The sequence below is a fragment of the Paracoccidioides brasiliensis genome (genome assembly GCF_000150735.1).
Source record: "Paracoccidioides brasiliensis Pb18 unplaced genomic scaffold supercont2.10, whole genome shotgun sequence".
Taxonomy (NCBI): Eukaryota; Fungi; Ascomycota; class Eurotiomycetes; order Onygenales; family Ajellomycetaceae; genus Paracoccidioides; species Paracoccidioides brasiliensis.
Window position 1 is genome coordinate 489,512 of NW_011371367.1, and position 14,558 is coordinate 504,069.

General features: G+C 45.7%; 6 protein-coding genes across 6 annotated transcripts; 3 read left to right on the forward strand and 3 right to left on the reverse strand.

Moving 5' to 3' along the window:
* Nucleotides 1-650: 650 nt before the first annotated feature.
* Nucleotides 651-2,019, forward strand: PADG_07059 (replication factor C subunit 5; the record flags this gene model as incomplete). The annotated part of the gene is made up of 6 exons (XM_010764092.1): nucleotides 651-737; nucleotides 811-1,433; nucleotides 1,504-1,672; nucleotides 1,725-1,823; nucleotides 1,880-1,935; nucleotides 1,995-2,019. 6 exons carry the CDS (start codon nucleotides 651-653, stop codon nucleotides 2,017-2,019), a joined length of 1,059 nt encoding a protein of 352 aa, XP_010762394.1.
* A 398-nt stretch (nucleotides 2,020-2,417) lies between these two features.
* Nucleotides 2,418-3,265, reverse strand: PADG_07060 (ribosomal protein L16; the record flags this gene model as incomplete). The annotated part of the gene is made up of 3 exons (XM_010764230.1): nucleotides 2,418-2,590; nucleotides 2,676-3,128; nucleotides 3,208-3,265. The coding sequence occupies 3 exons, from the start codon at nucleotides 3,263-3,265 to the stop codon at nucleotides 2,418-2,420; spliced, it is 684 nt and encodes a 227-aa protein (XP_010762532.1).
* Nucleotides 3,266-3,588: 323 nt separating this feature from the next.
* Nucleotides 3,589-7,071, forward strand: PADG_07061 (replication factor C subunit 1; the record flags this gene model as incomplete). Its single annotated transcript, XM_010764231.1, has 5 exons — nucleotides 3,589-3,672; nucleotides 3,776-3,800; nucleotides 3,870-3,957; nucleotides 4,011-6,367; nucleotides 6,425-7,071. 5 exons carry the CDS (start codon nucleotides 3,589-3,591, stop codon nucleotides 7,069-7,071), a joined length of 3,201 nt encoding a protein of 1,066 aa, XP_010762533.1.
* A 268-nt stretch (nucleotides 7,072-7,339) lies between these two features.
* Nucleotides 7,340-7,576, reverse strand: PADG_07062 (uncharacterized protein; the record flags this gene model as incomplete). The annotated part of the gene is made up of 2 exons (XM_010764093.1): nucleotides 7,340-7,522; nucleotides 7,550-7,576. 2 exons carry the CDS (start codon nucleotides 7,574-7,576, stop codon nucleotides 7,340-7,342), a joined length of 210 nt encoding a protein of 69 aa, XP_010762395.1.
* A 929-nt stretch (nucleotides 7,577-8,505) lies between these two features.
* Nucleotides 8,506-10,436, reverse strand: PADG_07063 (uncharacterized protein; the record flags this gene model as incomplete). Its single annotated transcript, XM_010764232.1, has 2 exons — nucleotides 8,506-9,903; nucleotides 10,308-10,436. 2 exons carry the CDS (start codon nucleotides 10,434-10,436, stop codon nucleotides 8,506-8,508), a joined length of 1,527 nt encoding a protein of 508 aa, XP_010762534.1.
* A 2,461-nt stretch (nucleotides 10,437-12,897) lies between these two features.
* On the forward strand, nucleotides 12,898-14,084 carry PADG_07064 (uncharacterized protein; the record flags this gene model as incomplete). Its single annotated transcript, XM_010764233.1, has 3 exons — nucleotides 12,898-13,135; nucleotides 13,251-13,713; nucleotides 13,853-14,084. The coding sequence occupies 3 exons, from the start codon at nucleotides 12,898-12,900 to the stop codon at nucleotides 14,082-14,084; spliced, it is 933 nt and encodes a 310-aa protein (XP_010762535.1).
* Between the last annotated feature and the right edge of the window lie 474 nt (nucleotides 14,085-14,558).

The window sequence follows — 14,558 nt, forward strand, 5'->3', positions numbered from 1 at the left end:
TCCAACTTGCGTAGTGATTTCCACGAAACTTTGGCTTTTGGGGGCAATATCTCTATTTCCGTCATTCGGGGATGAGCAATAAAACGTCACTTATTATACATGGGGGGGTGATAAGTGTCCCATTTCAGACACATTTGATCTCTCTGTGCGCTCCATCCTAAATGGCAATTGAGCCCATTTCGTTCAATCTTCACTCAAACACTTCAGAACCATCGACTTGTTTCCGGGCAGGCTCAAGAGCTATATATAGAAACTCATTTTGGAATGGAGCGGAAATGAATCTCTGTGTTTTCTTATATATATTGCACTTTATATCTAGGCGTGGTTTTGATCAAGCAGATTCAACCTGGGGCATGGTATGTGGCGTTCTTGGGAAATTACTTATTTCTAGAATCATAAATAGCATCACTCATCTCAAAACTATCCTCAGAAATAGAATCAAGTCTGAATTTTTTTGGTATCTCAAATTTGATAATGGTTTTTGCTGCAGTTCCGGCCTCCAAGAGCGGGGAGTAGTCAGCCGGAGCACAGACCACCACTTAAAGTCGCGTGGGGCACGCGCTTTCTTCTTCTCAGGAGACTTTGAATATCAAACCCACCTAAACAATTCATACGTATTTTAATTTCAAACACACCATTTACTACTAACAATGGCACTTTTAGTTGATAGGCTCCGGCCTAGGAGCCTCGACGCTCTTACCTACCACCGTGAACTTTCCGCTCGACTGAAATCACTTGTGAGCATTATAACTTGGCTCTACATCCTATTATGATATTCATTGCCGGCTGACTATTGGAGCGAATTCACAGGCGCAAAGCGGTGATTTTCCGCACCTTCTGGTTTATGGACCCTCAGGAGCAGGGAAGAAGACAAGAATAATCGCCACGCTGAAGGAACTTTTTGGTACTGGTGTCGAAAAGATCAAAATCGACGCTCGAGTCTTCCAAACGAGCACCAATCGCAAGTTGGAATTCAACATTGTCTCCTCAGTCTACCACCTTGAAATCACACCATCTGACGTGGGCAATTACGATCGGGTTGTGGTACAGGAACTTCTGAAGGAGGTTGCCCAGACGCAACAGGTCGATCTGTCCGCGAAGCAGCGATTTAAGGTCGTTGTCATCAATGAAGCAGATCATCTTACGAGAGATGCGCAGGCAGCATTACGAAGGACTATGGAAAAGTACAGTCCTAATCTGAGAGTTATCTTACTTGCAAACAGCACTGCAAATATCATCGCTCCCATTAGATCCAGAACACTCCTTGTCAGGGTCGCTGCACCCACTGAAGCTGAAATATGTCAGGTACTAAAGCTTGCAGGAAAGAAGGAAAATTGGGCAGAGGCACCAGGACTTAATAAAAGGATAGCCAAAGAGAGTGGACGAAATCTGAGACGTGCTCTTCTCATGTTCGAAGCTATATATGCCCAGAAGTACGTTGAGTCGGGGCTCCCACAGCTGCAAATACGCAATTTCAACTGACAAGTTTCATTTCCGAAATAGCGAGAAAGTGACGGATGATACGCCAATTCCACCTCCTGACTGGGAGGCATTGATCTCTGTGATTGCAGATGAAATCATGGCCGAACGATCGCCCGCCAGGATTCTTCAGGTTCGAGCTAAATTATATGACCTCTTAACGCACTGCATACCTCCAACAACTATCCTTAAGGTACAGCTGATCATTCCTTTATCCTATCGTATCATGTTCTAATGAGTCACAGACTTTGACCTTCAAACTAATACCTAAAATGGATGACGCATTGAAACCCGAAGTTATCAAGTGGTCAGCTTTCTACGAGCATAGGATAAAGCTGGGAAGTGTATGTATATAAGGGAACTGAAATTCAGTCGGATATATGCTGATAACGTGCTACAGAAAGTTATATTTCATCTTGAGGCGTTTGTTGCCAAATTTATGCGAGTACTCGAGAGGTTAGTTAACTGGAGCGCAAACTTTTCTAGAAATATATTTCTTACTGACAGTATGACAGTTATTTGATGGGACTTGAGTTTTAAGGCTTTGCACATGTTTGGTACTGCGTTCGTGTATGGCTTGTCCGGCGCTGTGTCTAATGGGAGTTGATTAGCAAATTGGGAGTCGGAACCCGTTTTGGGGTAAATAGCTGAGTCAGAGTTCAAATCTTTCTCGCATTAAAATGACAATAAATATACCATGTCAATTCTGGAATCCAGTTGCGGAAAATCAATCGATATGTCCCCGGTCTATTGAATCTTGAGATCCATCTCCTATACGCGTCTGCCAAATACCGCAATTCTTGCACAATATCTTGACCAGGCAGCACAGCAGGGTATGAACAACTCTATTCGGAGTAAGGTGCGAGATGTAATGATATTGAACGCCATAATGTACATGTGCACTTTAATGGGAATATATATATATATATATATATGAATTATTGCGCTGGAGCGGAACCTTCTGCTGCAGATAGAGGCGGGGGTATATTATTCCCTGAATTCAGCGGAACCTCTCTTCGCGCCCTTTTCAAAGATTCCAGCGTGACACCATTTTTTAGTTTCACCAGGCCCACCATAGGAGGGTCACCCTTCTTGACGAATTCATATTGTCCTTGTACGAATATCTGGTCAGCTACCCTACCATGTGGCTCCCCGGGCTGTTACTCCCTGGAAAAATATTTTAGCTCAAGACGTACCTGGCATCTTGGCCGCCGCCAACCTCAACGCTTCTCGCGCAACCTCCTCATGGAAATCCCCTTTCAATTCGAAAATAATCCGATTAACTGCAACTCTCGCAGCCCAATAATCAAATTTACCCTTTCCCTTCCCCATACGCTGCTCGTTACCACTCGTATAAACACCGATGTTGGCGGCCACCCTCGGATAAAATTTGTACCTCATGCCTCTGAGCCGTTTCTGAATCGTTTCGAAGCCCGTCTTCAATTGGTCCGCTGATACTCGTCGATCATGGTCTTTCATCCGCAAGCCATAATCGCCCCAGATGACTGTTGTTCCTCGGGAGGAACCACCTGTTGGCATTCGGGGTCGGCCTTTTTGCGATTTTCTCTTCTCTCCGTATTTTGGCATTAGCCAGTTGAAGGATGGGGAGGTCGTAGAGAAACATCGTGTGGAAACAGGTAATGTGGAGCCTGTTATACAGGAGAAGCGTGAGTTTTTTGCGCAAGGAATTCCCTTCGGAACAGAGGTTTATCGGGTAATTATACATACAGGAGGGGCGCAAAAGCGCCAATTGAAGTCCCTGAAAGATGTTTATTCGGGGACCCATGTCGCCGTGCAAATCAGCTGTTGTCCCTCTAGAGAGTAAAAGCGTCATTCATTGTCATTTCAAGGTTTGGAAATTGTCTTGAAGTTCAACACTTCTGCTTTTGGATTACATAAGCCTCCATTTGCGGTTCACGTGTTTTGCGCGTGACTTGCCTGCAAGGCGTGTCTTGAGGTCGAACCGAACCCTCTCTCAACGTCTTTTCAACATCTTTGCTTCTTGGAGGCCGTAGTTTGTATAGGCCCTTCTGTGGTACTTTTCGTCTGCCGGAGACAAATTGTTTGTTTTCATTTTACAGTTATACGGTTAAAGGAGCTAGATACGCAATGCCTGTCGACATTAGAAACTTTTTTGGCGGAAGCCAGCCGACGAGTTCCAATAAACCAAAACCACCGGCCAAAAAAACTGAGGTATGTTTTTTATGATAACTGCTATGCTACGTTTGTGAGGCAAATTATTTCCGAGAAACGAAATAGTTTTACCTAATTGTTAACCAGAACCCACTCTATTTAGGATGCATCGTCCTCGAGGAAACGAAGTAAGAATCCCTTTCGGATAATTGAATCGGAAATATCGACATACCTTTGACCCCTTTGGCGATCTATAGGAAGCAGAAAAGTAGTAGAGGATAGTGATGAAGATGAAGATTTTGAGCAAAAGCCTCCCTCAACAAAAGCTCAACCAAGGATACCACAGTACGTTCCGGGAGCCCTAGATAATGCTTTATACATGCTGAAATCGTAATTAGGAAACTTGAAGAACCGAAAGGCGAACCTACAACAAGTTCCGCTTATTTTGCGTCCTCCAAGAAGATTAAAGTTGGTGAAACTCAAGACTCCAAGGCAGGTGTAGCTCTAAAGGAGAAACCAAATTCTAAACCAAAAGCGACACGGGATGAGCAAGCAGATATTCCGGTTCGCATTCAACCCTCACCTGGTAAGACACAACCAAAACGAGAGTCCATTAAAACTACTCGCATTGTCAAAGACGAAGAGGATTTTGGGGATGATGATATTTTTGCGACTGGTTATCGAAAGACAGGAAGGGGTGGAGATGACGACTACCTAGAGGAGGATGACAGTGACGATTTCGATGATATGGAAGTGGAACCTCCAAAGGCTGCAATTCCCCAATCGAAGGCAACAAAAAGCAACCTGAAAAGTAAACCTGATAATAGGTTGAAGAATACAGATACCAAGGACACGAAAGCCCATTCAGTTGGACGAAAACGGAAGTCAGATGCATTATTAGGCGGAGAGGATGAAAGTGATGACTATGTTGATTCTAAGAAGAGGACCTCTCGTGTCCAATCCCAGAAAAGCCCTTCCAAACCCGCCGCAAAGAAACCAAAGGCAGCAAAAATGGACCGCGTAGAAGGCAAACGAGTCCAGGATATTTTTGATAGTATTCCGACAGTCCGCCCTCCATCTCCGCCTGCGAAATCTGGTACTACGAAATTCAATTTCGCCAAGCGTTCTAGAGATCCGGCCGACTCTGGCACAACGGAACTGCCCGTGGGTGCTGAAAATTGCCTCGTTGGCCTGTCGTTTGTCTTCACCGGTGTTCTTAGTTCATTAGGGCGAGAAGAAGGCCAATCGCTAGTGAAACGTTATGGTGGGAAGGTTACTACAGGACCCAGCTCCAAAACTAGTTATGTCGTCTTGGGTGATGATGCAGGGCCCAAAAAACTAGAAACCATTAAAAAGTTTGGACTGAAAACCATAAACGAGGAAGGCTTATTCGAATTGATCAGGAGACTTCCCGCGAATGGAGGAGATGGAAAGGCTGCCGAACAGTATGCCGCGAGGCAAAAGCAGGAAGAGCAAAGAATCAGGGAACTGGCAGCAGAAATAGACCGAGAAGAAAAGAAACACTCTGCAGCTTCTATGACGCCAAAGAAAATGACAGTGAGCAGCGGAAATAAGCCAGAGCCTGCCGCAATTGATGATCGTCTTTGGACATCAAAGTACGCACCAACGTCACTTAACATGATCTGCGGAAATAAAACCGCTGTGGAGAAGCTTCAATCTTGGCTTCGAAATTGGAGGAACAGTGCCAAGGCAGATTTCAAAAAGGGAGGGAAAGATGGCACTGGTATTTATCGCGCAGTTATGATACATGGCCCTCCCGGTATTGGGAAAACTACAGCTGCACATCTTGTTGCCAAACTTGAGAATTATGATGTTGTTGAAACCAACGCAAGTGATACTAGAAGCAAAGGCCTTCTAGAAACAGGCCTCCGGGGGGTGCTAGATACAACTTCTCTTCAGGGATACTTCTCTGGTGAAGGAAAGAAAGTTGATAGTGGCAAAAAGAACTTGGTTCTTATTATGGATGAAGTCGATGGGATGTCGGCCGGAGATCGCGGCGGTGTTGGAGCGCTTGCATCCGTGGCTAAGAAGACGCGAATCCCGATGATTTTAATCTGCAACGAACGAAGGCTTCCTAAAATGAGGCCGTTTGATTCCGTCACATTCGACCTACCATTCAGACGGCCGACTGTAGACCAGATTCGTGCACGGCTTTCTACGATCTGTTATCGTGAAGGGCTAAGGATTCCACCACAAGTTCTCGATAGTCTAATCCAAGGCACGCATGCCGATATCAGACAAGTAATTAATATGTTGTCTACTGCCAAACTTGATCAAGGAACCCTTGACTACGACCAAGGAAAGCAGATGTCCAAGGCTTGGGAAAAGCATGTTATTCTAAAGCCCTGGGACATTGTTGGCAAAATTCTGAGCGCCCAAATGTTCGCCCAAAGCTCTCAGACGTCACTAAACGAGAAGATCGAACTCTACTTTAATGATCACGAGTTCAGCTACTTAATGGTGCAGGAGAACTACCTCAACACAAGACCATCAATTGCGAACGCGTACCAGGGCAGAGAGCAAAGGTTCAAGTTGTTGGAGCTAACCGACAACGCAGCTCAGAGTATCAGCGATGGTGATCTGGTGGATCGACTGATACATGGAACGCAGCAGCAGTGGAGCTTGATGCCAACTCATGCAGTATTCAGTTTTGTTAGGCCTGCCAGCTTCATGGCTGGGAACATGACAGACCGCCCGGGATTTACAAGTTGGCTTGGAAATAATAGCAAACAAGGTATGCTTGATAAGCCAACTCCACATACTTCTTTTCAACTGCTGAACTGTATTCTAGGTAAAATGGGACGACAGATAAAAGAAATACAAGGTCACATGCGACTACGAGCTTCTGGGGACCGACACGAGATCCGACAACAATATATGCCAGCCCTGTGGAACAAACTGGTGCGACCGTTACAAATTGAGGGGAAAGATTCGGTTGAGGAAGTCATAGATTTGATGGACAGTTACTTCCTCACGCGCGATGACTGGGATAGCATTGTTGAACTTGGCCTCGGCACGATGGATCAGAAGAACCTAAGCATCGACTCGCAAACAAAAGCCACTTTCACACGCCTATATAATCAGCAATCTCATCCCCTGCCATTCATTAAGGGCACCAGTGTCGTTGCACCGAAGCATGTCGCCAAGGAGAAACCTGACCTTGAGGATGCGATTGATGAGTCGGATGAAGGCGAGGAGATCTTGGGTGAAGAGGAAACTAAAGACGATGGAAGTGATCTTGACCTTAAAAAGGATAAATATGTGAAAATGCCGAAGAAAGCTGGGGCGAGAAAGAGCAAAGTTGCTACGACGGAGCCAAATGCAAAAAAGCCCAAGAAGAAGGTTGTTGATGACGATGATGCCGAGGAAGATAGCGATGAGGACGTCAAGCCAAAGAAAGGGGCACGAAAGAGTCGCAAGTCCAAAGGAACGGCATAATGTATTGGCTACGATTACCTTTGGGTTTTGGGATGAGATATGTGGAAAAGGTCTGGGATATCCTTTGTTCATACGGAATATATCTTCTCGTTGAATTTATTTATTGGTTGTCACTCCGTCCCTCCCTATCTATAATCATTTACTTCAGAAAATCATGAGTTTGAATCATACTGCATTATATTCATTCCTCACCTAACCCCACACAAAGTAAAAGTGCAAAAGATGGAAAGCAAGAGTAAGTGATTCTCCAAAGAGTTTCATTTTATGTTTATTTACCCCGAATGTTCTTCGCCGCCGCAACCTCCCTGCTCTCTTCCTTAAGCTGCGATACCTGACCAGCACTATCCATAAGCTCCTCCTCCTCCTCCTCCTCGGGGCCTGGAAACCGGATCTGACCTGGTCCCCGCTGCTTTACAGCAATCCAATTTTGCAATCCGCGATCCCGTTGAACCTTTTATTGCCTGGCCTCCTTCCAAACTTTGGCTTGCTCATCAGAGGTATCCATGTTGAACTGAGTCCCTTCGCAGGAGATAGTGGCAACGTTGTTAAGTTGCGGATATAGGAAGTTCTATCAAGGGCAAGCTTATAAAACCGAGACTGATATTCACAGAGGCAAAGGTGGAGTATGGCAGCTGATCTAAATCGAGAGATATTCGAAATATGCTCTGCTTATTTGGACCGTGGTAAATGGCCTAGTTTGACCTATTTGGTCCAGTACGGAACAAGTTGCAGGGAACAAACTGTGAATCCTCACCTCGCAACAAAATGGTGCTTAGCTGCTAAATATTGGAAATTGCGACGATGAGATGGGAGGAAGTATTTAGAGGGGAAAAGGGAGCCCACTTATAACTAGCCAGATGACTCAAATAGCTAGCTGCCAGAAAACCTTGCCCTGGACATTGACAGCAGGCAACAAAGGCATCGAATTGATGTGAAAGACCCATTGTTTTCAGACCACATTGATCCGTAACTCAAAGGAGATGCATCTCTGGAATTAAATCAAAGCAGACATTACTTTTTCTCTTGCAAAGATTCTTTAAGTTCCCCGTTGTGGATGAAGGCAACACATGCTTCTAGCTAATGTGAAAAGTCACTTATCTTGAGGCATTGTCGATTTCTTCGTAGAATTGCATCGGTATTTGGGGTGTCGACTTCCACAGGGTGTTCGAACGCCCTTAGAGCCCAGCTTAATGTTCGATATGTGATAACAAATTTTCATCATACGACTCTTCAGTCAACTCTGTTCTTTCTCACAAAACATTTCTGCAGTTAGAACACGACAATGGATAGAATGGGTAGAATGGGACCAGGTCTAATAATCCAATCGTAATCACAAGGGGATCTCATGCACAGGACTTCATAACATAGTTACAGGAATCAATACATACATCAACACTGACGATAGTAAGAAAACAATACCCTAGCCAATCCATCTTATACCATATCTCTCCACGGAACATGAACACCCAATGCATCAGCAACCCGCATTGCAGACACCACACAGCCTTCAAGAAGCACCATCCCATCCCAACACCAACCACCTACGAGCCAAACATTCCCATATCCATTCCGCCACTGGGTAGTACATTTCTCTGATGCCCTGCAAGTAATGGGGTTGTATCCAAAGATGCGATTTACAACCTCTCTGCTCTGTGGTGTCCTTAGCACCCGCGTGAAGCTCGTGCGATGGATAACCTTCGACGTATCGATAGGAGTTATAGGTCCAGTGGTTACGAGAAGGGACGCAGTGCATTCGTGGATTGCCTCTGTGAACCCAGCCGGCGACGAGCGGACATGGATGACTTGTGTCTCGGCTGACGACGGGTGAAAATACCCCTCGCTCCCAACGGAAGTTTGTGATAAAATACGGAGAGAAGAGGTGTCATTGTGCACAACACTCTCGACCTTGATGGTAGGCACCTGTGCCATAGCTGACCTGAGAGGTTGAAATATAGCACCCACAACGTCCGGAGTGACCGCCATGATAACATGGTTAAAGTCTCGTTGATGGATGGTCCCGTCCGTGTTGGACATATAAGAAACACGTACTTTGGAAGAGCCAGATAGCAATTCCACTGAAACTACCCGTGAACTTAGCTGGATGTTCAACCCCTCCGCCAGTTTCTTCTGGACGATATTCACGCCCCCCTTCACGACGTAGTATGGAACATTGTGTGTCTGCGTCGCATAGTCTGTAAAGTCTTTGGCGGGGAATTTCAGCAGCGCTTCATGAGAGCAGGTTGTCACAGCTGAGAACTGGGGTAGGATGTAGTTTTGGGTGAAGTAGGTTGGTAGCCGGATTCTCTGGAGGTATTCACCTAGCGATTCGGAGACGGAAACGCTATCCTGCTTCGATATTCCAGCGCCAGTTGCAGAGCGGTAGTCGGTTCTTGATGAGTACGGAGGTATAAAAAAGCTGCATATCGTATACCATGCAAAGCAAAAAACGAGATATATGGACTCTGCCACCCAACCCCATAATCCCAGGTGCTCGGGTCGGATGGGTGGAATGCGGTGATTGTTGGATGAATGAATGAAATACGGTTTGGAGCTGAGAAATTTTCCGTCTCTTTCGTCGCTGTGGACATGATCATCTGCATCTCCTTGATTTGGAGGTGAAAGCAGATTGCTCCTGTCCCTGACTACAGGAGCTCTCGATAAAGGGAATAGAAACTGCATGGGGGTATATTTCACGCCTAGGTAGTTGTACATTCTCCTGAGATTGCTGTAGTATCCACCCGCAAAAGCACGCATTGGGAGATCAATTCGTACTTCTCTACCATTTGCTGAAGGGACTGTAACCGACGCAGAATCGAGGGACAGTTCATTTTGCTAACATAGCTGTTAATAAGATGTTTTCCTGAAAAGTTGGGATCCAAATTTCAAGAGTTTGCCAACCACGTAAAAATGCCACTAAGTTATCCAGCAGGCAAGGTACACATAGCTGTGGTATCTCCGCATTTTCCGATGAAAGGTCAAACGAAAAGAGAAACTTTATCTTTCATTTTTTTTTTTTTTTATAAAAAAAAAATACAGCAATCTTCCAAGACTCAGCATCAAAAGAGATGGAGATTTTCTTGAAAGGGGTATTTTTGCAATGGCACGAAACAAAGCAATGCCCATAACTTCACGTAATAAACACCAAATTATAACTAAGATATCGGGGAAAACACGACATAAAATCAAATATTTTTCCAGACACGGTCCGATATCGAAATAAAACCCATTAAACGTACCATCTCAAAAACTTGGACATCAAAATTCTGACTCTGATCTTGCTTCAGCAGATATGCTGATACAAGACCCGCCATTCCGGAGCCGATAATGGCGACCGTAGTCCTGGAGGTACCCTCCGGCTGCCCCATCGTCCGTCGTATGGATAGAGAGCAATAGAACGAAACGAGACGCCCAGGGCCGCAAAACGAAGAGACGGATTACGGAATGATCACTAAGACTATATGCACACCAAAAACAGAGTAAAAGAGACAATAAGATTCGGTAAGATTGGAGTAAATGGGTTCAAGGAATGAAAATCCATTATGGGGGGCCCCGCCAGACCGTCCTGAAAGGTAGAGTGAACAATGGACGGCTCTATTCTAGATAGTTGTTAAGAAAAAGAAAAAGAAAAAAAAAAAAGGAAATGGAGAAGAACCTGACCAGATCAGCACAAATCAACCACTTACGATCTCCATGCAAGGAGTTCCCAATTTTAGGGCCCTGTTTTTGTTACCACTTTTTCTTCATTTCCCAGGCTCCTTCGCCGCCCCCTTAGAACCAGGCTTCTTAGAGTTCTAGAAGTCCAATAACTAATCAAACCGTCCAAAAGTGCTTCGCACATTACCCAGACACAATACAATACATCGACCGCGAACACCCTTTTGGCTTGGCCAATCGGAGCCTGTCTTTTACATTGTCATGTCTGAAAGCCAATGCCGGTACCTGAGTTGGTTCAACTCTATCGACCCTGAACTTCTGGTTCGGTTGATAATTTTAGATTCGGGTCAATCCAACTTTACCATATGACTGGTCGTATGCCGAGAACTTGCTGCGTCGCACTGCTCGAGTTGGCCTTGTTTCCGCCGAGAAAACTGTGGCTGAGCGGTTTCCCAAGACACACACCACGAGGCGCATGAAGGAAGGATAAGGATGAGAGAGAGAGAATGGAGTTTCTTCCATGTACGATCCCATATGTATTTATATTGACGCGGGTTCATCCGTCGTCTGCCCAAAATCGATGCCACCCATATCAATTTCTCTTGGAACAATGCACACCAGTAACTAGTTATATGAAACAAATTTCTCGGGCTGAGGCGGACAGGAAAACGGGGTCGGTTGATTGAGGCTGAAACTAAGTTGGAGCCGCATCGTGCTTCAACTATTCAATCCCTTTCGCATATCAACCGAAACAAAAGTGTTCGAAACATTCGCCTTGTGGGATTGGAAATGACTTCTTTGCATCAGACGTGGTGTACTCAGGGAGTCTGCATTGCGAACATCTACGCAGATTTCAACTTCTCTCACACTGTATTTGAATGAATGGCAAGTCAACTCTTCTGCACAGATCTACTACTTCAATCGTGATTATAGTACTGTCCAGAGGCTCATTCCAATGTTATTTTAACTATATCCTTCAATCGGGAAGTCCACTGCTGCCATATAGCTAGGCATTACCCTCCAGTGGTATATCATAGCTCCATAAAGAGCTGCTATTCATACGTCAAGATTATTGTGGGATTGAGCATAGCTGCATACCCCGACTGCGCCTGGTGTCCATCATCAATCCCCGAATTAAACGCCATAGGAGTATTACTCCCATGAAAGAAACCGAGCGTAGGGAAAGATAGTGGCGTTGGAATGTTGCAATTCGGAAAATCTCTACGCCCTTCTCCATTGCGCTCTTCGATACAGATTGTGGTCCGTGAAATCCGGATTTCAGCAAAGAAGCAATGCCACCGACACCCGTGAGTAAAAGGGAATTTGCTCCCGATCCCTTAGTTACATGAAGGACACACATGCAAGACCTCTTTGGAATGTCAATATCAATGCTTGAGAGTATAGCACCTCTTCATCCCAGGTTTTGGTGTCGGCCAGAAGACGTGAGGGCCCGTTGGACAGTAGGAATCCAGTCACGCAATCCACTTAGGACTAAATCCGTAAGAAGAGAGACAGAAAGAGAGCAACGGCCCATAGTTATATCGTTGAGCTGGGCATCCCGGGGTCAGATATTCCAAAGCTACGGTGAGTCAAGCATATATCTCAGGGTCACTTTTTCCTTCTATTGACACCAAGATCGGCATAATTAATCAAAATGAAAAACGGTATATTCGGTTTGCTTTTACTGCTCTAATCAAGAAGTAAAAGAGAGGAAATGTAAATATGCCCCGCAAAACCCTTTGAGCAGACGGATGATGTTGCGGCATCCGTCTGCTCTACCAACTCTCTCATATGTCAATCAAACGGACACCAATAAGGAGTCACTCGTAGCATGCTAAACCACCATCATTTTCGGACCGTCCGACCTGGCTGAAAGAATGCGAATTGATGATAATAGCTATCTGGGTAGTTTCACTGCTTGCTCTCTTCCAGGAAGATCCGAATAGCCTGCTTATATAAGCCATCCTCTCCCGCGCTAAAATCTCCGACTTCCGACATTCTCGACATTGCAAAAAGTCAAGAGAAATTGTTCAATTCTCCCCGACCAGCCCCAATTCATTCTCTTATGAAGGACAGAGGCCACTCAATGCATCTCTCTTTGCATTGAATAGCCCTTTGAATCCTTTTTTTTTGTCTTTGTCTAAATATTATTGCTTGTTTCCTGTTCTCACAATGTTTAGATCGGCCTCGCGATCTGTACTTCGAGCCTCCTCCTCCTCCTCCTCCTCCTCCTCAGCTCCCACTCCCCGACACATTCGCCTTGCCCAAGCGAGACGATATATAAGCAGTGACTCTCCGGCCCCGTCGCGCAAGCCCAGGAGCTGGAAAGGCACAGCGTTGAGATGGGCTCTTGCTGCGGGCGCGGTATATTATTACAACACAAGCTCTGTGTTCTCGGAGGAACCCAGCTGTAAGCCCAAGTCACCCCTCGGCTGTTATATAAACACCATCTATCCATATAATACACCCATTACCGCCTGAAGTACTATCTCAGTATCTAACCGTATGCATGAATCATGCCCCAGTTTCCTTGCGACACGCTTCCTCCGCACCAAAGGAGAATGAAGATGACTCCTCCCTCCCAACCCTCGAGTCCTTAACCGCCGCGAAGAAGGCCAAAGCCAGATCGAAAAACCCCTCCGCACCGCCCGACGACCCAAGCACTGTTCCCTCTTCTACCCCTTCTTCTTCTTCTTCCTTTTCCTCCAATTCCTCCTCCCCAGCAGAATATTCCGATCTCTCCGCCGCTGCAGATATAGAAGTCTCGCCCTCACAATCTACGCCCACACTTCTAACGCCCGAGGAACTGGAGGAAGAAGCCAGCAGCGAAGGCGCCTTCAATCCCGAGACGGGAGAGATCAATTGGGACTGTCCATGTCTAGGCGGCATGGCGCACGGGCCGTGCGGAGAAGAGTTTAGAGCCGCGTTCAGCTGCTTCGTGTACTCGACGGAGGAACCGAAGGGGATGGATTGCATTGAGAAATTCGAGTAAGTTTTCATCTTTATATTTTATATTTTATATATATATATTTTTTCTCTAGTTGGGCCCAAAGACTCTCTCTCCTCTCCCATGTCCCCTCTTCCCAAAACTTTGATATCTAACCAGTTCTTCCCTTTGCTGTTACAGGGGCATGCAAAACTGTTTCCGCCAGCATCCAGAGCTCTACCCCACCGAAACAGACGAGGAAGATGTCGACGCCCAGCTAGCAGAGGAATCAGCTTCTTCCGGCTCGGAGCCGTCAAGGAAGCCAGCAGCAATCGAGGAAGCAAAGCCCGCCGCCACGACTACCACCCCTCCCGCACCCTCAGGAGAAAAGGCCAAAGTAGCGAAAAAGTCGACAACCCCAGCCTCATCATAAAGTTTTTCAATCGGAAGCGAAGGGGAGGGAAGGGAATGGAATGGAATGGAATGCTGAAAGGGTGCCAAGGTGAAGAGATGCATGGATGGATGTTAGCTGAAGAGGAGGAAAAGGAAGGAGAGCAAGAGACCTACTCCATGAAAGCCCCCCAACCTCTTTCTTTTTCTTTCTTTCTTTCTTTCTTTCTTTTTTTTTTTTTTTTTTTTTTTTTTTTCCTCCCTTGCTGCCGCTTGTCCAAAGGCAAAAAGTCCTTGATGCAGTTTCACAGGCGAGCTAGTTCCAAAACGACATCTACTTGGTGTAATTTTTGTGTGTGTGTGTGTGTGTGTGTGTGTGTGTGTGTTTCTTGATACTTGATTCTTGATTCTTCAATTCTGTTAGATGTCTTTTTCCTCCCCCCTCTTCCTCCGTTTCAATTTCATTCTCTGGTACTTTCTGGAAGAACGACAGCATAAACGTCAAACCAACAACGCG